Source organism: Dermacentor variabilis, unplaced genomic scaffold (genome assembly GCF_050947875.1).
Source record: "Dermacentor variabilis isolate Ectoservices unplaced genomic scaffold, ASM5094787v1 scaffold_12, whole genome shotgun sequence".
Lineage (NCBI taxonomy): Eukaryota > Metazoa > Arthropoda > Arachnida > Ixodida > Ixodidae > Dermacentor > Dermacentor variabilis.
Genome location: NW_027460280.1, coordinates 32785716 through 32809371, shown reverse-complemented (window position 1 = coordinate 32809371; position 23656 = coordinate 32785716). Strand labels below are relative to the sequence as shown.

General features: G+C 49.3%; 1 protein-coding gene across 2 annotated transcripts in view; it reads right to left on the bottom strand.

Moving 5' to 3' along the window:
• LOC142566151 (rhotekin-2-like) overlaps window positions 1-23656 on the bottom strand; it is a 206415-nt gene that overhangs the window by 151420 nt on the left and 31339 nt on the right. The window contains exon 1 of one of the 2 annotated variants that reach the window (XM_075676980.1): window positions 23076-23224. The exons of the other annotated variant lie outside the window; for it this stretch is intronic. Within the exon in view, the coding sequence (XP_075533095.1) occupies window positions 23076-23138 (63 nt within the window). The 5' untranslated portion in view covers window positions 23139-23224. Of the gene's footprint in view, window positions 1-23075; window positions 23225-23656 lie in introns of those variants that run through there. 2 annotated transcript variants of the gene reach the window in all.

Here is a 23656-nt window from a genome sequence, read left to right as displayed (position 1 = left end):
GAATGCCAAGTAGCTGGACAGAAGAACCTAAGTAATGTTGTTTGCCGTCTCTTGGAGATACTCAGATTATGCTTACATTCCGCGTAATTACGTAATCAGTTTTAATTAATTAATAAACTTTTCAAATATTACAATTATATGAAAAGTGTCAATGAGAAAATTATACAGCAAGACGAAAAACTCCCGAGACAGCTTTTTCCTGCTCAATATGTGTTACATAAAAGTTTTTCCGAGGATGAAAGAAGCCCGCAAATTCACGCTAAGTGCCTCGAGCGGCCAGTCGCGCGGCAATTTTGCAGTGCAGTGACAATTTTTTGTATGTGCGGGCCAGGCGATACAGTAAAAAAGCTAGGTGGGTGAAAATGGGCAATCTTTCCCATCTAACGATGCCCAACGGTCAGCAACATCAGAGGCAGCGGGAGCTGTCACATACATTATAAGCGTGCTTTTGTGGGGGCGCGAAAAGAAGATAGCCTTTGCCAACGTGCGCTGCATTGCACCAGACTCGCGACAAAAATGCAACCTTCCCCGTCGGCCGACGAAATGAAATCAGGAGGTACTGCGTTAACGATGACGGCGACCCAGGGAATTTACGGTCATGACACCGCCTGGAATCCGCATCCGGCGAGTGATAACGCTACATGACACGCTACATTTCGCCCCCATTCGTATGGCGAATGGGGGCGAAATGCGGCTGGGTTGTCCCTACATCCGCACAGCTGAGACGCCAAAGGGTGGCTAGGAGTCCGACACGTGGGATAAGCGCACAGCAGGCGGAGTGCCTAATCCCAGGCTCTGACTATAGGTATAACACCTCCCTCGCCACACCCATCCACCCACTCCCACTACCACCCCCAGCGGCCTAGAGCTCTCGAATGGGATATTGCTGGCGCTTGAAAGCGCGATCAACGAAACATAGCTGGCAAGTGAGCTAGCTGGTGGACTGTTGCTTTCAATGCGCTAGCGGTTACGCTAAACGGGACATCGGACGTCAGGATTGGAGAGTGAAGCGAAAACAGCTGGCGCTAATTCATGAACTCTGTTCATTCTTCCTTTCCGCTTATTATGAACGCGCAATTTCTAAGTCGGCACTCCCTCACCCAGATGCTTTCCATGCTACTACACGTTATAGGATTTCGATGTACCAGCTTACGAAACACATTCGTCTATCGACGTTTTCCAAAACTCGTTTCTTTCACACTGTTCAGTACTTCGTAATTTGTGCTGAGCCTTTCTTGTAGCAGAGGCTCCACCTCACTACTTCTCACAGTTTGGTTATAAAACACCTGCTGCTTTCTCGAAGGTCTGACGTGCCCGTGCGACTCTTTTGCTCAAGAGGTACGAATCACATGTGATTTGACTATATTTTCTTTTTTTTTTAACTTTTTTCGAGCGTGCCCTTATTCCTATAAGGCACACATTCTACCAAATGTGACTGTTCCTGGGAAAGTAAGAGAAGCGCTGGTTTTGTTGTTGTTGTTGCTGCCACCGCGGCCTTGCTTTTCTTTTCTGACGTGACTTTCTAGTGAACATGTGCACTGCCTTTGCCGGACAAGCGCAGACATCCTTCGCGAGGTCGCGTTAGAACGCCGCCGCAGACTAAAAAAGAAAGAAAGAAAAGAAATGTGCACCTGGAATGAAAAAAACTTAGTGCGCTCCCACTCTGCGAAGAAGGATGGCCAGCAAAGCTGTGTATGTGAGCCCCTTAATGGCGAAATGCACCTTCGCGGCGGGTCGACCCGGTATTGCACTATATATCTTCGGGATCGGCCCACGTATGGGGAGTGCTTAACGCCTACTTCACCTCCGCAGCGGGTCGGCCCAGAACTGCACTATCTTCGGGATCAGCCCACGTATGGGGAGTGGTTAATTTGTATGAAACATTTTATCGAAAACATCTGTTCTTACCCGTGTGCCTGGGACCTCTTTGGGTCCCACGTGTGACAAGGGTATTTCAAGGGCGCATTACAGGTTCCCGAGCGCGCATGGGTATGTTCCATTGAGCTTGGACCTTACCTGCACTATCACCAGGATCCGTCCACACGGTTTTTTCTTTTGCCGGACGCGGAAAAAACTACGGAAGGTTAGTCATATACAGCTTTTGCTGTAAAAAAAAAAATGCATATGTATGCGGTAGCACTTTTACCTGCAGTGAAAATCTCTATACGTGTTTGACTCATTATGACAGTGAGTGCAGTGCCAAGGACAAGATGACCACCTTCAACAAAATAGTGAAGTGGTACAGACTTAACAGACAGACTATGCCGCCACCTCACCCGGGGCTTACCCGGAAGGAGGCAGTGTTATACAGGCAATTACAGACGGGGTGGGGTCCCTGCTCACCCCGGCGCTAGCTAAGCACGTGTGTCCGAGCGTGTACGCGAGTGACGTGTGTAGACTGTGCGCTAAGGAGACAGCCACCGCGGCTCACATCCTTTGGGACTGTAGTATAAATCCAGGAGAAGCCAGCGAGAAGACGACGATCCCGCCGCAGCTAGAGGCTGCAACGAGGACCTATGACCAAGATACACAACTCAAGGCCGTCCAGCAGGTCTCGGCAGCTCTAGAGAGGCAGCGACCTCGCGAAACCGAGGAGACGGGGGGGGGGGGGGGGGGCAGCACCCCCAGGAAGGGGGCGGCGGCCCTCTCGGATCCGCGAAAGTAGCGAGGAACCAAGACCCCGAGGAGCACAATGCACGAGACTGACGTAGTGGCCGCGTCGCGGTAAAAGCTTGTCCTCCCTGCGTGGAGGGAGCCTAACCGACTCTGCAGGCATTTTCACTAAAGTTGTTCTCTCTCTCTCTCACTCATTATGACATCGGATCTTCGTTGGGGCCGGTAAAGCCTCATATTCAGTATCGACCCGTCGCACGGTCTGCGGCATTGGCTCATGTGATACTTGCGTCAAAGCTCACAAGTATCCAGCTGACGCGGCGAATGCACACCTCAGATATTAACGACACTTAAACGGACGCTAAGAGAAACAGCAATAACAACAACAACAACAAAAAGTTCAGCACCATGAAGTACTCGTTCAAGCCTGACGCCAAGCTTCGGGTAGTCGATCCGACCGGTGGGCGAGGGCCGTCGCGCGGGCAATGGCGCTGGAGTGTCTCCTGGCTTTTTCTGGATCTGGGATATAACAATGGCTATATATAGGTCCTGCTCCTTGCAGTGCGCCATCCCCTTCCGAGAGACTTTCTCCCCTTTCGCTTCGTATTAGGCATCCATGGCAAAACAAAAACCTTCAAGCAATCAATTGCTTGAAGCTTTGTATAATAGGTTGTTAACTAGTCATCAGCAGAAACCATCCAAATCAATCAGGTCACGGGCACCCAATGCGGTAGCTTGAAGGTGGCGTGTCGCCATCCGTTCTCGCTTTTACAACTTTTCTGGATTCCCAAGTGCCCCAGAATTGCAATTTGCGAACCTATAGCTTAACTTAGTATTCCTCTTTGGCACCCTTCGCGCGGAAGCTGCGCAAGTTGATGAAAATGGCCACAAATACGCGGCCAATGTGGCTGGTGCGATCACTCTCTCCCACATCCAGCCACGAAATAAATCTGCACACTTCCCGGATCCCAGAAAGGCAGAACCGCTTCGCCGGTTCAGCTGCACGGCTCAGGCAGAACTTGAGAATCCCGAATGCACGAGGACGGCGCGTCAGTGTGCACCCCCTCGCCGTTTCCGCTCCGGCAGCGTCGCGCCAGGACGGCGTCACAGCGAACCTCGGGCGCCGGCGGGAAACCACGGGTATACCGCGGCGCAGTTGGCAGCCAGTGTACAGGGGGCCTATACATGGTGGAAGATACTTCCGGCGCTTCCTCAGCGCGCCGCGTGTCTGTTTCACACCGCACGCAATGCGCAGGCGGCGATCAGAGCGGAGACAGAGCGCGTTCTCTGTGTGTGGTGGTCGCCCAAGGACAAGCTTAGTACGCATACACAAATATCCAAGAAAGTGGAGGCGGGACAACCGTCGGTATCGTTCACTTCGCTCTCTTCGCCCACATACGCTTGCCGTCCTTTTATTTGAAATTTCTGCATTTTCATTAAAAGGACAGTTAATTTTTTTTTCCTATGATTGACTTGCCTTCATTGTTGTATTCATTCGGTTTACATTAAAAAAGAAATCGAATACCTCGACCGGTTGCCCTCACTGTTCTCGCGCGTGAAAGTTACTTAGCGTGCGTCCACTCTGGTTAATCTGTCGAGTAAGATGATTACATAAGGGCAAACATGAAAGCGCGCACAAAGCGTGGATTGAACGCGCGACGCCGAGAAAGGCGCGTGCATAAAGGACGTTCCACGCGGTTGCCGCTTTATCTTTGCCACTTCCGCAGCGTCTTCTATAACAGAATCCTCCAAAGCGCCACAAAATAATATACATGCACGACAGACGATGCTCGAAATGCCGCAGACCGGCCGTCTCCACGTGGCTATATAGGGCGCCGACAGATGGCGGTGGTAAGGAACTGTGCACCTGCTGCAGAGCGCACGGCCCCACACGCTTCATGCCACGTGCCCTCCCGAACTGCATAAGCCCCACAACCTAATTCCTCAAATCAAAGTCAAATAAGGGAGGAGAAATTACTTCCACGTGTACGAAGGAGTTCTCAGCATTCCCTTCGATATTTTAGAATAGCATTAGCAGAAATGACAATCAGTCGCGTCTCAGTACGTTGGCTGTTACACATAAACGAGGTTATGCAAGGGTATAGATCTCGTTTATTCCCTTCGCTTAATATTCATGCGAACGATGTCACATGGTGGACATTTGGTGTGGTGGTTTTGTGAAGGTGCTACAAGACTGAACACCACCGCCTATACTACAGAGAGAGAGAGAGAGAGGCGAAAATAAATAATAATGACTACAAAATGAAAACTCGCAGAAGGTCAAACTTTTTCGGTTGTTTACAATGTCGCGGTGCTTTGAAAAGTTGTTACATCAATTGCATCACACTCGTTGGCCATTTCAAGAAGGAATTTTTCTTGATGCGCCACCAATGGAAAGCTACTTTCAAAAGCATGCAGCAGTAGCGCGCGATTTCTACAGCGTCGAAAGCATGAAATCATGGAACTAAGATTTATCCAAAGTACGGTAGCGTATACTATCAGTGATAAACGGTGTTTCACCAAGCGTTCGATAACACATTAAGGTTTGTGTTCAGATATACGCGTGGCAACAGTAGGAGATTTCAGACTAGGGGCCCCGAACGATTAGCGCCCCGCCACAGCGCATGCGCTCAGCCCAAACTGTATACCTTTGGGTTTACGCGCGCCCTTAACGCTAAATTAAAAAAAAAAAAAATAGCGTGGCTGCCCCAAACCAGCGTTGCGTCGTCTCAACGTCGCCGCGAACATCTCAAAAATGCGTCAACGCCTCCTCATTGAAAACAATGAAGTCTCAGGTATACGTGTCATACTGTAAAATATTACGGATCGCATTATTTTATTATCTCCCCCCCCCTCTCTGGCATTACGTTTTAAATTAAATTATGTGGTTTACATGCCAAAACCACTTTCTGATTATGAGGCACGCCGTAGTGGAGGACTCCGGAAATTTCGACCACCTAGGATTCTTTAACGTGCACCTAAATCTAAGCGCCACGGGTGTTTTCGCATTTCGCCCCCATCGAAATGCGGCCGCCGTGGCCGGGATTCGATCCCGCGACCTCGTGCTCAGCATGGCATATTGTTTTCATTTTTTTCCCCTTCTGCGTACAGGAAGGGCGCTGCAGTCGCGTGACGCTAACGCAAGCCGGCAACCCTTTTCTAAAAGCACCATTAGCGTTTCTTACGCACGCGCTAGACTTCCCTATAGTAATCATTATATGAAACTCTATGAAAGCACTTTCCTGGCGGGGCAGACCGCGAACGCAACCGGTCGCTTGTTGGGGCACCCTAAGCTCTAGACCCGTATTCTAAACCTGCCGAGTATCTTCATAGCCATCATCCGTCGAGTGTGACGCGCTCATCTAGCTATAAGTGATTAGCACTGCCAGCAGAGCAGAGTTAAGGTAACCGCTGCGAATGACTGGGGCGAGCGATAACGTGGACATTAGGCTTGTCGTAAGCCGATCCTCGTGACTCTGGTGATGACGCGCATCGCGAACACAAACGCGCACGCGTAACACACGAAACCTCGTCCAACGCCACAGCGCGTCACAAGGTCGACAGCGATGCGCAAGTACACGCAGCGCCAGCCCAACGCGCCGAACGCAGCGAAGCGCGAAACGGGCGCGCGAGACGAGCACGCCGCGTCGCATTGCAACACCGTGTGGATCAATGCAGTGCCCGCCGCGCAGACCCCATAGCCGAAGCAACAGCGCCGTACTACCGCACTCGTCCACTGTATAAGGTGGCCAGTCGAGGTCGAACAGAAAACGGGGCGTCGCGATTACACAAAGACCCGCTCATGAAGGTTGAACGAAGATTATAAATTTATTGCAGAACTCTAATTGTGTCTGGACGGACACACTTAAATTGAGACTCGCAACCGAAATCTCGAAGACTTTTCATGACAGGGGTCTCAAACACGTGGCCTGCAGCGCTCTTGTGCTCGGCTCGCGCGTGGCCCTCCCTAGGCAATCGTTTAGCCGACTTTTCACGTCCAGCAACTCAGGCTACGACTCGCGAGTAGGCATATTTTCTGCCCGAGGCTTAACCCAATTTGGTATTTCTGTCTTCGGCGATCACGATGAGAACTCCGACTGTTAATTGTTTCTTGCCATAAGACTGTAAGCGCGTCCAGCAGATAGGAGAATGACAAACTAGAGCGCGCATTTCCATGCAAGATTCATTGAGAAGCGGGGGTTAGGCGTTGAGGCTTACATTGAGTGCAACGCGGTAACCCAGCCGCATTCCCTGCTGCCGCGGGAATGCACATGGATCGCCGCGGAGAATTCCGCGAGACAATGCAGCACGCACTGGTCGTGCCGGTACACGACCCCCGAGGCTATCAGCGCCGTCCATATGTTGCGTGAATGGCCGCCGACAATCGTCGAAGCGGAAAAGGCAACGAAGAAACACTACAGGCCCTCAGTATCTTGACATCGGCACATCGCTGAGGTCGCAAAAGGTTTGTCCGAGCAAAACCAGCCGAAGGCTCGGTGTCATCGTTTGTGTCATGTTGGACGATGGGGCGTCGGCGCGCGCCTCGCCCGTCGCGGCAGAGTTCGTCGCCATCTGAATGGGCGGTCGACTTCCAATTACACTAACGCGCCGACCCCTTTCATTCTTCCCCACAGGACAGCGTCCCTTCGGGTAACGAGTGCGCCCCGCTTCGCTGAGGCGCGCTCGTTAAGATTCGGCGGCGCCGGTGCATTATAGAGGCCATTCTGGCCGTAATGAATCCGGTATAGTAAGTAATTACGCGGACAGTTCCCGTTTCCGTGCGATCGAAGCCGGTTTGTTATTCTTTTCTTCTTCCAGAGCCTAAACCTGAAGCCACAGGTAACTTATGAGAGGTACTCATGCGTCTATTATTTTCATTCGTTCGGCAGCGACAATGCGATATTTGGCATCTGAACAAACGGCGCGGGGATGCGAGTAAATCGTCGTTTTGCCGTCGTTGTTCGACAGCGCTGACAAGTTTCATTGCTCTCGCAAACACCTTGACTTCGCTAGTTCATAGCTTCGCTTACATGAACTCTAAGCGACCGGGTCGAGTCAGAAGTCGAGCTAACCCAAACCTGACCCGACCACGTTTAAATTAAAGTTTTACATTAAATTTTGACCTTTTACGTGCCAATACCACGATCTGTTTATGAGGCACGCCGTAGTGGGGGACTCCAAGTCAATTTAGACCATCTGGAATGAAAGTACAAGAGCGTTTCTCTCCCATTGAAATGCGGCCTCGCGGTCGGGATGAAACCTGAGACCTCGATGATGATGATGATGATGATGATGATGATGATGATGATGATGATGAAAAGCTTTTAGCTCAGCAACGCAACGCCATAGTCAGCTGCCGTGGCGGGTCGAGTTTACACGCATCTTGTCAAGCGGGTACGGGCGAGCCATTTTGCATGCAGGTGGTTTGACCGAACACGTCTGGACGCTCGCTCGTCCCGACAAGCCGACTCGACTCGACTTTGACGGGTCGTGTAAACGTAGCTTACACAGAGTGTTTTTCCTTACGTCGAACACTGGATATATATATATATATATATATATATATATATATATATATATATATATATATATATATATATATATATATATATCCAACGAAATTTATTTAAATTACGTCACCACAGATGAATTATTAGCCTAGGCGGGCATCATTTCAAAAAAAAATCTTTTTATTTCTCTAATTAAACTAATCTCATTAATTAACTTCTTACAGTGGTGGGAATGAGCAGGAGCGTTTAGATCACATTTTGTAGCAGTCAACAATGATGATTGCGAATGGTTATCGACCGCACATTATTCATGTGGATCAAAAAATGGCTCCAGAGAACCAGCGCGCATCATTGCGAATATTCTCGAGGTAGGTAATCCACATACGCGACGACTCACGAACATATTACAACCATCGCGCGGCCACACTGAGTCAACCTGGACGGTCAAAGCAAAGAATACCGCCCGACCTAATGTAAGCCACAGAAAGGAGGAGGGAAAGAGAAAAGCAGAAGGCAGGGATGTTAACCAGAATACCTCCGGTCGGCTACCCTACACCGGGAGAATGGGAAAGGGGAAAACAAAGATGACAGGGAGAGAGGGAAGGGAAGGAAAGAAGGAAGCCACAGAAAGGCACATAAACAACTCATTGCCCTTCCTTTCTGTGAAGAAGGATGACCAGCGAAGCTGTGTACGTGGGCCCTTTAATGGCGAACTGCACCTGCGCCGCGGATCGGCCCTGCATTCGACTATCTTCGGTATCGGCCCACGTACAACGCCTGCTTCACCTCCGCCGCGGGTCGGCCCGGCATTGCACTATCTTCGGCATTTTGTGTCTACACACGGACACGATACTGTGGGAACTAGCCCTCAGCAGTTGCGCTTTAAAATTCCTTGCCACACATCGCTGCTCGCCCCCGTTCTATACGTTGATCCCCCTCCGCGCACTTCAGGTAAAGTTATGTGGCCGAACGCCAAGAGAGCATTCTCTCCTTCATAGTGTCTCCTCCGTGCAGCCGGTTCGAGCAGGCAGCCATCGACGGCCTCGACGTGTTCGGACTCCGCGGCCGTCGACTGAACCGATTAAACAGTTTTCTCGCGAGCGCCCCCGCTCAGCAGCGAGCCCGCGCCACGCGTGCTGCCCGAGCGGAGGCACCTTGACCCACAGTCACGGTGCGCGCGCTCCTTGCACGAGCACGGCGGTGGCTATTCTGGGTAATTTAGGCGCCCGCACGCCACTGTCTTGCTATCTCGACTTTCCCGCCGTCTGCACTTCTCGCCTTTTTTCCTTTCTTGTTTTACTTCTTCATTCAACCATGGCGCGACGGCGAGCGGACCCCATTCGAGCGGCGAAAAGCCGCGGCAGTCAAAAGCAGCATCGCCGGCCGAGAACCGAAATACCGACGCTCTAGTTGCCAGCGGGAGGGAAAAGAAGAGATAAAGCGTCTCGGTCGGCCTTGGCATCCAGAGCGCCAGCTATTGTTGCCCCCGCCTCCGTACGCTGACAGCTCATCAGATTTTAAATCGGCCGACCGCGTACTGCAACAACACGCAGCGTCTTTCACTGCATACGCGCTGCTAGACTCTGAATGCAGCGCAGAGATGACGCAGAGTGGGGCGCTCATGCATTTACGAGTATACCGTAAAGACGCTGCCACACGTCGTCGAGGTGAATTGAGTTCTGGAGTTTTGCATGCCAAAACCACGATTTGATGACAAGGCACGCCATGGGGCACTTCGGATTAATTTGGCCACCAGAGGATCTTTAACGTTCCCCCAATACAGGGGACACAGGCGTTCTTACATTTCGACCCCGTCGAAATCCGGTCGCCGCGGCCGTGATTTGATCCCGCGACCGCGTGTTTAGCAGCGCAACTCCATAGCCGCTACGCTCCCACGTCGGGTCACGTCGTCGAGTGAATGAAAAGAAACAAATAAAGCTCAAATATACCTCAACTTATCGAGCCTGCTATTTATAGCTGTCGCACGGATACTCGCGTTAACACTGGGCCGCAAGATTCTGCGTCGTTCCCTCTACTGCATGGTAAAATCATTATAAACGTCAAGAGGCCGCGCAGCACGTCACACCGGGGGCAACTGCGATGCGTTGAAAGAGAGAGAGAGAGAAACATTTATTTCATTCCGGCCCCCTGTCCGGGGCTACTGGGCGTTAGGGTGGTGGAGAGGCTGCCGGAAACGGGGGCGAAGGTGCGACGTTGGTGGCGTCGACTCTTGATTGGGCTGGGTCCACTTTTGTGGTACTCCAAGCCCAAGCGCCATGGTGAGCTCCGTTAGCGCGGACACATTACGTGGTGTTAGGTCAGCCAGCCACTCCTCTAATGTGTGAGGTCTTTTTAGAAGCGTCCTAACTATAGATTGAAGTACGTGTTGACTACCCGGGCAGTCCCAGAGTGTATGGGGTGTATTGGGCTATCCTCCACACTGTGTGCACATGGGGGAGTCGTCTTTTCCAGCTTTGTTGAGGATGCGGTGCAATCGTCAGGGGTGCGGAAGCGACGCGCATGCAATCACATTCGTGGTGGCAACGTGTCGGGCAAACGCATCTGCGACCAGACGGGCGGTTGCAATGCCCATGCACCGTTGCACAGATTGCAAACTGGGATGCGGTCATCGGTGTCTAGGAAACACGGCAGTTTCGACCATGGTTCCCTACCCAGTGAAGTCTGGTGTTTCGCTGCTATTTGGAGAGAAAAGGAGATGGAGAGGAACACTTCGTGAATCGAAGCACTCGATATGCCCGGCCAATGTGCCCTTCCAGCGAGACAAAGTACTCTGCATCATGCACTTTGCATCAGCACAGAACAAAGTATGTCGGAACTGCTGGTGATTATGGAAATATATCCATAAATCAATTAATTACGTAATCAATGAATAAATAAATAAATAAAGCTCTATTTTCAGAAGGCGAAGGACCGCAAAACATCCACATTCACCATTTTATTTTTCTTCTAATAGCCCGCGAAAGCTTAAGTGTGATTATAACTGAAAACATTCCAACGAAACACCAGATGAGAAAACGTCAAAAAGATATACAGGTGCAGCACCAACTGTATAGGCTTCTTCGCCAGTTAGCTTAAATAAAGTTAGCTCGCCGGCCCTGCAGAAGTGGACGTCCAGCCAAGATGTTGCAAAACCGCCACTACAATTGCCGAGAGGGATATGCAAGGCTTTACTGGTGGTTCGGGTGCTTGTTTTGAGCTTGTTCTTTGTTGAAACGTGTGCTGTTCTGCGTGTTGTATGGGGGATTTCAACGAATGTATGCCCTGGTCGCTTGTCATTGCACTTTTTGCTTGCTTAGGGGGGTATGAGCCATTGCTGATGATGATCATTTTTGTTCACGGACGGACACGAAAAAATGTCGACCACCGAGAGGCTAACATCTTCGCTGTAAAATTAAACGGCTCAACTCCAATTTCCCCAACGTTACAAGGAAGTATGCCAGTATATATATATATATATATATATATATATATATATATATATATATATATATATATATATATATATATATATATATATATAAGGAGCCGTAAATAAATTGCTAGATTCTTTTTCTCTTTTGTCTCCCGTGCTTCTCGCGTTGTTCGTAAAACGATGAAACGCGGATAACCGATGCCCAAGAAACTACCACCATTTCCTAATGCCGTAGGGCAAACTTACGAAAAGGAAATAAAGAAAAAAAAATATTATCGGACGGAAAAACTGCCACCATGTTCATACACTTGCAATTTGGTGATGCACTTTTTTTTTTTTTTTTTTTCCTGCTAGGGGCCAGCTAACGGTAGAACGATCGTTGCAAAAAGAGAGAGGCAGGCCCGTATATGGGGACACGCACAGCTCGGGGCGCACCTTGGGAGGATTACGCAAGCGGCGCTATCGATGCACGTGCCAAAGGTAGGTGCAAAGGCACCGGCGCGTGTCTGAGGGTAATCCAGTTTGGGCTATCGACCGCTTTCCGCGAAAGAACCACGGCAGTATAATCGCCGATGATGAACCAAAAAGAAGGAGACAGAGGGAAGCGCCCACACAGCGTGACTTCTACGTACTGTTCGCCAGAGCTTCGCCGCGAAATGTAGAAGTACAGCAGAAGTGACGCACGGGCAGCCACCTTCTGCGACCTTCGCGCCACGCAACCGCCACCTCCTTTTCTCGATGCGAAAGCGACGAGCAGCCGCGCAATGTCGTCGGCGTGCGCATCGCGTGCGCTCCCCCCGATGCGCCAGGTCGCAGCCCCCAGCAGGGGGTGGTGACGTGATGCTCGCCGCGGCCGTGGGCTGCAGTGCACGTCCGCGCCAACCCCCCTCCCTCGAACAGACGCGCCCCTTCTTCCTCGGGGACAAAGGTGTTGCAGCGCCATGACCGACGCGGGGCCTTGCCGGCACACGAACACCGCCTCGAGCTCAATTGCGCAACCAATGCAGCATACGCCAGTTTTGCGGTTGTTTGTTGTTACTTTTACAAGAAAGGAGCTGGCAAGCGGCGCGTTCTAAGGGCCCGCTGTGCCGTGTTCACACTTCTACGGAGTGAATGGAGGGGAAGAAGTTCATTCGCTGCATGCCCCACGCTGCGCCCCCGTTCGCGATCCAGATGACACACGCGATGGGAAATTACCAGCGCTCGTGAACGCTTTCTTTGGAGTCAATGCGAAGTTACCTACCAGTCAAACTTTCGTTTTGTAAAAATGCAAACGACCCTGTTGCAACTTCGAGGCTGCCAGACACTGAACGATAGAACGACGCGGTAAATGGCACAAATAGGTGAGTTCAGATATATATTACGGACCCATATAAGTGAATCCCGCGAATAGAAAGTGTCCGACCCATAACATTGGAAACGGAGCAGTTCTGTCTCCTACTGGCATATTAACGATATATATATATATATATATATATATATATATATATATATATATATATATATATATATATATATATATATAGAGAGAGAGAGAGAGAGAGAGAGAGAGAGAGAGAGAGAGAGAGAAGCTACGACAGGAAGCGAAAAAAAAAAAGAACAAGGAGCTCACATGGGTGAATATGTTATTCCGTCGCCCGGACAGTACTCCTACCCCTTCATGTATTTTTTCCCATCTATTACGAAATAACAAGCCCAAAAATTAAAAAAAAAAGAAGAACACCACTGCTCCGACCGATTCATGCTGCGTAGAATGCGCACCCTATCTAGAAATCGGACAATCGGTAGGCGAAGGGAAAAAAAGAAGAAAGACAATCTTTCAGAGAAAAGGAGGAAGATTATTGCTTAAACAAGTGCTGAATGCGCAAAACTGTGCATACATTTGTGTAGAACGATTCGCACATCCCTTCTTTTTGTTTGAACAAATTTCACGATAATACGGAAACATCGGCAAAGTTCGGCCATTTCAACAATCTCTCATTCATTCATCTCGGTGTGCAGGACATGGCGACTCCCTGGCACAGCCGCGCAGCATTCAACGCCTTCCGACGATAATTAGGGCGGTGATTAGAAACTGAAGCCCTCCACGACATTGGCAACAATGACCACGTAGCTCACACGGGCGTGACTGATGTCGTAACGAGGTCCGACTTTTCGCTTAACGCGCTCATACTGTGCCGCTATCATTCATCACGTGCTAGCTATCTTTTTTTGTTCTTTTTTAAATCGGGCGATAGTGTCCATAATCGACTCCTAACCGGTGAGAAGGCTCCGTCCTGCGGTCCCGCGCGGCCAGGCTAGTACAGCATTTATAACTGAAAGAAAAGCGCAGCGAAGAAATAACACAGCAGCGAGAAGAGCGCATCGCAAAAGCTGGCGCAGCGAGGCAGCGTTTCTCGAGCCGGCCAGCCTCGCTGGGCACGCTCGTAGTGCTCGCCCTCCGAGTGCTGCCGTCGACGCGCCAACCACTCACGCGGTGCTCCGGATGCATTCTCAGCCTGCGGATCGGGCGCGCCTTCTCTGGGCAGCCCGATGCACTCCGGCCTGGAGCGTCCGATCGAACTCCTCAGCGGCCACTTCGCAATCGAAACCATATTTGTCGAAGATTGCAAAGATTAGCCGCGGTGCGTTGTCGCCGATTTCGTGCAGCGATCGCGTATGTTGTAACCGGTAGCCTGCAGCCTGTCAGGGGCCGCGAATACGAAAGTGTCGTGTGGATTTTGAGACTTCGAAGTGGGCGCCAAACTGACGGACGCATAACATAAGAACCATTCAGTTCTTACACCCTCGAAAATTCTCTTTCGTGTTTTCACCTCCTTCTGAAATGCGGCGAACAGACTACGTCACTTATACGATTACGCAGTGACGGGTTGAATAAGTAAATATATAAACTTTGAAAATGCTTATTCAAGTAATGCCAAATACGCGCAATATCATGAAATATGCGCGATGCCATGCATATCGGACGTAAAATTTAACATTGCTAACCACATCGTTCCAACGGGAATTGTTTACGGCAGTTTCAGCAACAAATGTGTATCCAAACACTAAACATAGGAGCTTCGAGACGAACTGAATTTTTTTACTGGCCGAGAAATATTGGCGGAAATGAGAAACGGTGCGACAGTTGCCAATAACTCAGGTCATTTCATATCAAATAACTTTCCCCAATTAAATTTTCAGTCACTATCTTTGCGTACATGTATTTCGGGAATTGAAGCCCTATAGTACTCGAGAGATGTTCATTTAGCAGGACTAGCAACATATGAGTGACCGCAGCAGTTAAGTGACTACCTTGTTTCATGCTTGGGATATTTGTATTTTTCAAGTCACATGTTGCTCTTGCCTGTGGGTGCAAACCTGTTCCTATTCGCCACAAAATTGTATGGGGGCCGAGGAACACTGCCAAGCTACCACGTGTAGCTTTTACTTTGCAACCCCATCGCTTAGAAATTAAAAAAAAAAAAGTTGTCTGATTAATTCAATATTCATATGCGTTCTCAAACTTACAGCGAAAATTTGCAGTGACGTTTCCCTTCGTGAACGCGGGTTACGCGCAAGCGTATGGGTGCTATGACGTGTAACATGGCGTTCCCATAGTCGCGGTCGGTTGACGCGCGCTCGCCCTGCCGCCGCTTGCGTTGCTGCTTCGTCCCGCTCGTCGCCATACATCCATAGAGCACACATAGTTCGTAGCAACTGACAGAGGAGGCGACGCTATCGCGCCTTCGCCTATCGCGCCTCCTCCTCCGCAACGCTCCGCCTCCTTCAGCCTCCGTCCTTAGGCCACGCGCTCATCTGTTCGCTCACAGCCGTCTTCACTCTCCCAGCTCGGCGGCCTCCGACTTAATCTCACTTAAGAACGTTGGAGTAGGTCCGACTCATCAATAATGAGCTTCCTTTTCGATGACCATCTGATTGCGTATACAGCCACCCTCGATAGAGCTGACCGCATTACACATAACCCCGAAAGTCGATAGTCTCGTTTGCACGTATGCCTCTCGCAGGTTATCACGTGTTGCACTCATAGTGAGGCCGCAGCGGAAGTAAATGAACCAATGGCTATTCCAAGCCGTTCTCTGGTTTCAGAATGCGTAAATGGCACTCTACAGAGCGTATCTGGCCGCCGACCAAAACGCGCAGCCGATGCACATGACAGTCTTCGGCGATGCTACGTAACCATCGGTTGGAAAAGAAAAGCGCTGCGACGACACGCGAACTGACTGCGCCCCACATTCGCATTGAAAACCCCTTTGGTGGCGAAGCGCGCCGTCGCTGTGCGATGTAGGCGCCCGAAAGAACGGCCAAGGGCGGGAGTTTCGTCTTGATCGCGTCATGACAGGCAGCGGTGCTACAAGACCTCGCAAATTCGGCCACGCAGCCGAGGCGGCTGTTGACAGTCAGGGCACGTCGCATGCCCTCCCAAGTTTCACCAAAGCCACGCGAAGTAAGAGGGGGGAGGAAGGATGGTGAGCAAGTACAGTACACCGCACTCATCCGACCCCCTATGTACGCATCCGCGCCCGCGTCGTCGGCATCAGTCAGAAGGTGACGATGCAAAACGCACGGCGATACTAGACCAGCGATAGTCGAGAGTGGGAAAGCACTTGTCAGCGCAAAAACCGACTTGGATAATGTACCAAGGAATCCTTGATTAATATTCTGACAACAGCTCAGCGACGACCTTTTCCTTTGTTTTTTTTTTTCTTTTAAAGTTCCGAGGCCACAGCAAAGCTATGAGACACATCGAAAGTGGAGCTTCCCACAATGCAGAAATCTCAGCACGTGGATGTTTTAGTGTTCTGCAGCTTCTGAAGCGTTGCACGATTACAGTGATGCAGAGAATACTTACGATTCCTCAAAAGCGTCAGGTTAACGAATGTCACTCCGCTTCCATTTGTGAGGAAATTAGGTGCTGCGAACCCACGTGAGCCAGGTGGCACGTGACACTGTAAACAATTGCGCCCCGCGCTTGTGTGCGCCAGCGCACAAGCACACCTACCCTCGCGGGATGCGTGACCTTGAAGGCTTTCTGCCATCAGCTCCCGGCTGCTACAAGTGAACAAAGGGATTTGTCGTTAATGCGAACTAAACATGCAACGCTGATTGAAGGCAACTAGTCAGCCTTATCGGGAGTGACCCCTTCGTCGTCGACAGTTCAAAGTGGCTAGTCATGAACTTGGAAAAAGGAAACGCATTAATGCAGCAGCGTACGCTGTGTGAGAACGCCTCCTTCGCCGTAATGACTCGCAATAAGGCCATTTTCAATGATTGCGTGTCAGAAAGAGGAAACGATGGGGAAGGCCAAGTGTAAATGCGCTTCAAATCGGGCTGTCTGCTGTACTCTTTTTTTTTTATTTGCATTTACGCCGACTGCGACCTTCTACAACGCAGGGGTGCGAGCAGTCAAGCTGAAGGGCTCTCTGCAGTTGTCATTCAAAGAACGAAGCTTTGTCCCGAAACAGGTTGTCCCCATCTTGCCGCTTCGGCATGTACAGTGTCGCTAGAGCGGAAAAGCAGTCGACCTCGCCCGGATGACGGTGCGTGTAAGTAAAAGAAAGAAAGGAATGTTAACACCTTAGCGTTCAGACACAGCGAACAGTCACGGTCAGCGAGATGGGAAAGCGACACCGAGGCGTAGCGGCCTTCGCAGGCTGCGACGACACACGAAGGTTCACTGCGGCTTGTCACCGCGTTCGGACGTAGACCGCCGTCTTCTCCGGGCTCTTCTGCGTGGCGTCCGTGTGGCACAGAAGCAGCGCGAAAAAAACGCGCACTCAGAAGCCGGTCGAAGCATTCAGAGCAGAACGAGCCGGTTTCCTCTTCGGACGCACTGCGGCGCATCTCCACCCCTGCATCACCACATTTTCCACTCGAGGCAGGAAGAAAAAAAAAAGAAAAGAAATTCGGCTAACGCTCGCATCCCTACTTTCCGCGGACTAAAAGGTCACAAGAAGTGACTTCAATCGAAGTATTCCCACAGTCCGTTTTTCAGACAACAAAAGTACGTAAAGACAGTTCCTAAGCTGTGACATATGACTGCCGGCCATCAAAGCAGCGCCCGCACTATCTCGGACTCGGCTGCGTGGACGTCACTACCCTCGTGCTCACGTAACGCGCAAAATTCATGAGATGACTGATCTGGTTTAACGTCCCGAAGCAATGGCAACCAGAGAACCCGCGCTCTGGATTAGGTAGTTTTGACCGGCTGAGGTTCTTCGGCGTACATCCACAAATCGTGGTACACGAGCGCTTTTTCTTCTTTTTTTTTCTTTCTTTTTTTTTTGCATTTCACGCACCCATCGACATGCGGCCGGGAATCAAAACCGCGACATCTATACGTTTATGAGACAAGCCGTCGACCTTACACGTCGGTGTAACTCATTACTCACATTCCGAGTAGAAAAAAAAATTATTGATAATTATCTCTTATACTCGTACAGTGCTCGGCGATCGAAACGATATGTCCCGAGCGCGTGGCGGCGGGCACTTCTTGCGCCACCGGTGGATGCCACAAGCTGATGCATTTTTGCATTAGATGAAAGCGAGAGCCTTTATATGATGCATTGTGACTGCATTCGACCCCTCAGCAGTTACAGGGGCCACAAAAAGCGCGGGCTGCCACGCGGTCGGACGATCGCGTTTCGCTCGCTGAGTAATGCACCTTTGTTACTGCCTTTTAGTGTGGGGTACGTACCGCGACGTTCACAAACATGCAAAAAAATATGTCTTTGTCAAAAAAATAAAGAAGTTTAAAAGAACACTTCTAATAGTTTCTACAACTGTCATACATCTGACCTATTCCCACAGGCAGAATCTACTGTGTACTTATATTTTACTTCTACCATTATAAACTGACTACAGCCTTCAAAAGAGCAACAAAAAAAAAATCGCACATTCTTGAGCGACCTTTTTGCTGGGCATGAACACAACGCTACGTCTTGTGCCAACGGTTAACATAAAGAAATTATGAATGTGGTTTACTGCGAAAATGGTTATACTCCAAATAGAAATTGTCAAATACACTGCCTACACTTTTGAATGAACCAACATAACTGGCTAATGATCTTTTCACAACTGCACAACAAAACCTTAAGATTTCTTTTTCTCGATGTAAATACGCAATTTTCATTTGAGTAGCAACGAATCCTCACGTTACCTTTAAATTTTGCAATACACGTGAGCGTGTGCCAATCTACGTACTCTATAACGTGTATATATATATATATATATATATATATATATATATATATATATATATATATATATATATATATATATATATATATTTGTAAAGACCATGTCTTTCTTAGCGAGTTAACCTCACTTTTCCGTATCGGGAATGTATGTTTCTAGCGTCGTTCGTGGGCTGATCCCGCAGATAATGTAGTCTAAGAAAGTGGGCCAATCCCGAAGATAGCAAAGAAAAAAAGAAAAACGCAGTCTGACGTTTATCCCACCCCCCTCACGCGAGGGGCGACGCAATAGAGTGCCGTGCGCAGTGACTGCACCCCGTTCTCACCCCCTACTCGCTCAGGAAGCCATTGTCTTTAATCGACGTCGACTAGAAGTGCCTTTCAACTTTGCTTTTCGATCTGTAGCTGACACGTGTTTCGATATTTGCTAGAGTGCTCCACGCATGCCGCTATCGCCGATTGCATTGCAGTGAGGGAGTCGCGGGCTTCTGTCAAGCTGCTCTGGAGTAGCTTTTATCCACAGCCTCCGCCTTTCTTTTGATGCAAATAAAATGCTATTGTATCATCACGGTATAAACCGAGCGGTCACCACTTGCTCTGCTCTTTGCGTTTGCTTATTTAGAGCTCAGAATTACCGAAACGCGAAAAAATCCTACGCGCTGAAATTCTGTTTGTGCCCACCAAGTGTCGCACAGAAGCGGCCCACCCGCCGTGGTTGCTCAGTGGCTATGGTGTTGGGCTGCTGAGCACGAGGTCGCGGGATCGAATCCCGGCCACGGCGGCCGCATTTCGATGGGGGCGAAATGCGAAAACACCCGTGTGCTTAGATTTAGGTGCACGTTAAAGAACCCCAGGTGGTCAAAATTTCCGGAGTCCTCCACTACGGCGTGCCTCATAATCAGAAAGTGGTTTTGGCACGTAAAACCCCAAATATTATTATTATTAGAAGCGGCCATACGAGTTCAGTCAAAGAAGTCATTGTGTCTTTCTAGAACTGCATGCATGTTCTTGTTTCTCTTTTTTTTTTTTAAACGGAGATACAGGGCCAGCTATCCAGCAAATTCAAGAACGCATAGATATGTATAGTTAGCGACGCACCCCATTCTAGCCAAATTATTGCGCCGCTCGCTGAGAAGCAACGTCGGTATGCTCCCACGTAACATATATATACACGGCCAATCCGATTAACACAGTATCATCACGGGACTGGAAACCAACCACACATAATGGGTTAACTTGCATTTTCAGTTATCAAGTGCGGCGGCATGCCAATACTTGCACCTAATTTAGAGATATACCGTTGGCAGCAAAAATTTCCACAATGCATGTTGTACGAGAAAAAAAAAAAAAAGAAAAAGCCACTCCGCGTGGGCACAGAGTCTGCATCAGCCTGCTATATAGTATGCGCGATCAACAGTGTTCATGGAGAGGCAACATGTCCGAAAGAAGCAGAAATCAGCTTTTTAACTCGCACCCCGTGAATTTTTGAGGGTTGATCGCAGCGTTTGATAATACGCTGTAGGTATCAATACAATACCAGTCGTATGGATTTTAAAAAAATACACTAGCAGCTGCAAAGCGTGTAAGCTTTGCAGCTTGAAAAAAAAAATATCGTTGCCGCTCAGAAACATAGCGGCTGCCGCTCACTTGTCATTCAGCGCAGCGCTTTTCGATGGGCGCCGCTTCCAGTCAGCGCTGAAGTTGGTCGACTGCTGCCAAACTTGAAGGCTGACAAAAGCGGTCTCTCGACAGAGCGGCATGACGGGCTTTCAGAGATCCACAAGGGAGCTCGTTAACATTAGTGTTCAGCTCCTGTGGCTACGAAAATAAGTCGGGCTTTGAAGCGCCGATACATCTGGTCGCGGACCGACGACTTAATCACGGTGCTTGCAGAGCGCGACCCGCTGTATTTCAGCACAGGCAAAATTAAGGCAATAACAATGTGCGCAATATTAAAAAGAAAGAAAGAAAATGCGCACGCAGTTAAGTATCAGCCGTGGTAAAGGCCGACGCACGATTTGGCAAGTTTATACCGACCTTTTTGTTGTTAATTTTAGTACAGACGACACAAATGACAGACAGCTACGTAGCTGCGAGCAAGAGCGGGGTTCCTGGTACTGGATAAGTGATGCCCCACAAAGGGACCGATGTCAAGTTGGGGCCCCAAACTGCTTCATCGAACAGTATATCCGTCAACTACCTTTACAAAAATTTCCACAGTAATAAATCAACTTTACTGATTTTTCTCCACAGGTTGTATTGTGTATAAATTGAAGTTTTATGAAAATTCCTTGCCGAGTTCCAAAAATAGAGTGTCCACCGTGTTTTAAGTGAAAATCTATTTTTGTCAATTGACCGCCTGCTGGCCTCACACTAAAGAAAGAGTAACACTCGCTCTATTAAGAGACAAACGGCATGTCCCGTAATTCGAGTAATTTTCTTGATGTCGCCTAAAACCCGAGAGAACAACTACTCGACAGCGTTTCTTCTTTAGCCTTTTTTTTTTGCAGGTTACATTATGAGTCGAGCCCGCGTCTCAGCAATTTTACATACAAACACATCTTGTACAAACAACATAGCAAACCTTACGCAAAACAGATCTACGTTTTTTTTTTTTTTACTGCTGGTTTTGACAAGACAAAACAGAGTGCAATTGTTGGAACGAGTCAGCCTATCTGTGCCGACCAAACTGGATTAAAATTTCTTGAATACAACCAAGTAACCAAGCGTTGTAATCTAGACTACCTCCACTCAAGACCTGTCTAGCGACTTACATAGCCATGATGTTTCGACCTACAATGTCGTGCCAGTGGGGGCATCTCTTTCCTACGGAATCAAACAATGAATCTCGGCAGCATGCCTATATGTTTATAGTAATGTGATAAGCAGCTCAACAGCACACAATCATGTTAATATAAACTCTCATTATAATGAATACCTTTCGATTAGCGACTACCGAGTCGAATGCCTTTCGATTTTCACGTTTTGAGATTCAATAACTGGTGAATTAAATGTGTATCGGCTGTGAATCAATTGACGCTTTCTGAACTCATGTCAATTAAACCTCTACTGAGTGTACTCATTAGAAATTGACGTTGGATTGAATTTCTATACATTCAAAATGAACTTGATGCGCAGTCAATTGGAACAAAAAGCATATTTCTTTAAGGAATAGGAAGTTGCTTCGGATCCATGCGGTCAAGCCTTTTCAGGGTCGGCTGAGATCATCGACTGCGTCCTCTTGTACGTGAACGCCACACGCCATAACATTGTCGCTTAGGCCAACTCGAGACGGATTTTATTTATTGATTATTGGAGTTTATTGGCGCAAGGGTAGCTCGGGACGGAGGCGCACCATTTCCAAACCTGCTCATCTCCCCAATTTTTCGTAAAGCTTACGAATTTGCGCTTTTTTACGGTCTTACAAATGTCGAGCGAAGTTTTACGAAAAATAAATCCTGTTCACGAAAAAGTTTCGCCCGCCAGTCGTTAGTCTTGTGTTGCTGAAAGGACGCAAGAAGGCTATCTCGTTTCGAGCAGGTTTGTACAGACAAATTCCTAAAGCGAAATCGGCAACAGAAAAGCTGCTAAAAAATTCACTACGGTCTAAATACCGTGTTGCTTGTATTAGTCTTTGCTGTTTCAAGTTTTGCTGCTCCTTGTGTGCTGCGTGTACAGGTAAATAATCGTTAATAAAGTATACGCACGTATCGAAGAAAAGGCGTGCGCTCAGGGGCAAGCTTTATAGAAATGCCTGCTAACCCCCCTCCCCCTCTCGCTGTCGCGGCCGCGGGATTTTGCGAATGTTCACGGGATGGCAGGTATGCTTCCGGGCACAAGCGCAAAGAATGTCATCGTCTGTAGATGTCGCAAACTCGTAGATGCTTGCGTCGGCACGGCTCAAGTGATATGTTTTAAGCTTACGAATGGCGGTATGGGGAGGTATGGACGAGAAAGACGGGACAGGATAGCGCCTGCCCTGTCCTTTTCGTCCATGTCTTTCTTGCGCTATCCTTAAATCGTAAACCAACTAGCACAAACCTATTAGTTTGCGAAATGGCTTACAGGCAAAAAGAAAGAAGAAAAAAAGTGGCGGTGGGGGTGTGTAATACTGATATTGTGCGCACGCGGCGGCTTTTAATTCCGTTCTCCGGAAGGTATAGCTCGGCAATTTGAACGGCAACAGCGTTCACCAAACGCGCTTTCCGCGCGGCACCGGCACCACGCCAAAGATGCGGATTACGGGTCTACAACACAGAGAGAGCAATAGCCGGCGCCAGCCACCACCGCGTGTGGTGGATAACGCCGCGGTCAGTCGCTCACCTCGGTGGGGATGTAGCAGAAGAGCACCCCGCGGTCCACCAGGGCGTAGATGTAGCGCTGCATGGTTCCCCCCACCGGCGAACTCGTGCGCGCACACACCGAGAGCGGAGAAGCGAAAACGTCGGCGCGCGACGCAAACAACGCTCCGCCGCCGCCGCTTCGCCCCTTCTCTCGCCTTTCTTTTTTTTTCGTCTCTCTTTTGCGCGGTCTCTCTTTTCTTTTTTTCCCATTTTGTTTCCTTCCCACGGGATAATCAGGTCGGCCGCATGCCGATCGCCGTCATCCGGCAGCTCTCTCCACTCATGCGGCAACGCGCGCCCTCGCTTTCACCGCGCGCGCCTTCTCGGATGCCGGCGTCAAGCTCCCTCGGTGAAACCACAGAGGTTACTGGACCGCCGTAAGCTCCAAGGTGTCGTCTTCCAGAATGCTGCGTCCCAAGCTTTCCCGTTAAAAGATCCACTCTCTCCTCCCGTTTCTTTCCCCCTTCTTTTAAATACTGCTACAATAGTAGTTAAAAGGAAACTTTAGCTCGGGGCAAACTAACTTCCCTATTCAAGTGCACGCAAAATGCAGAAATGCTC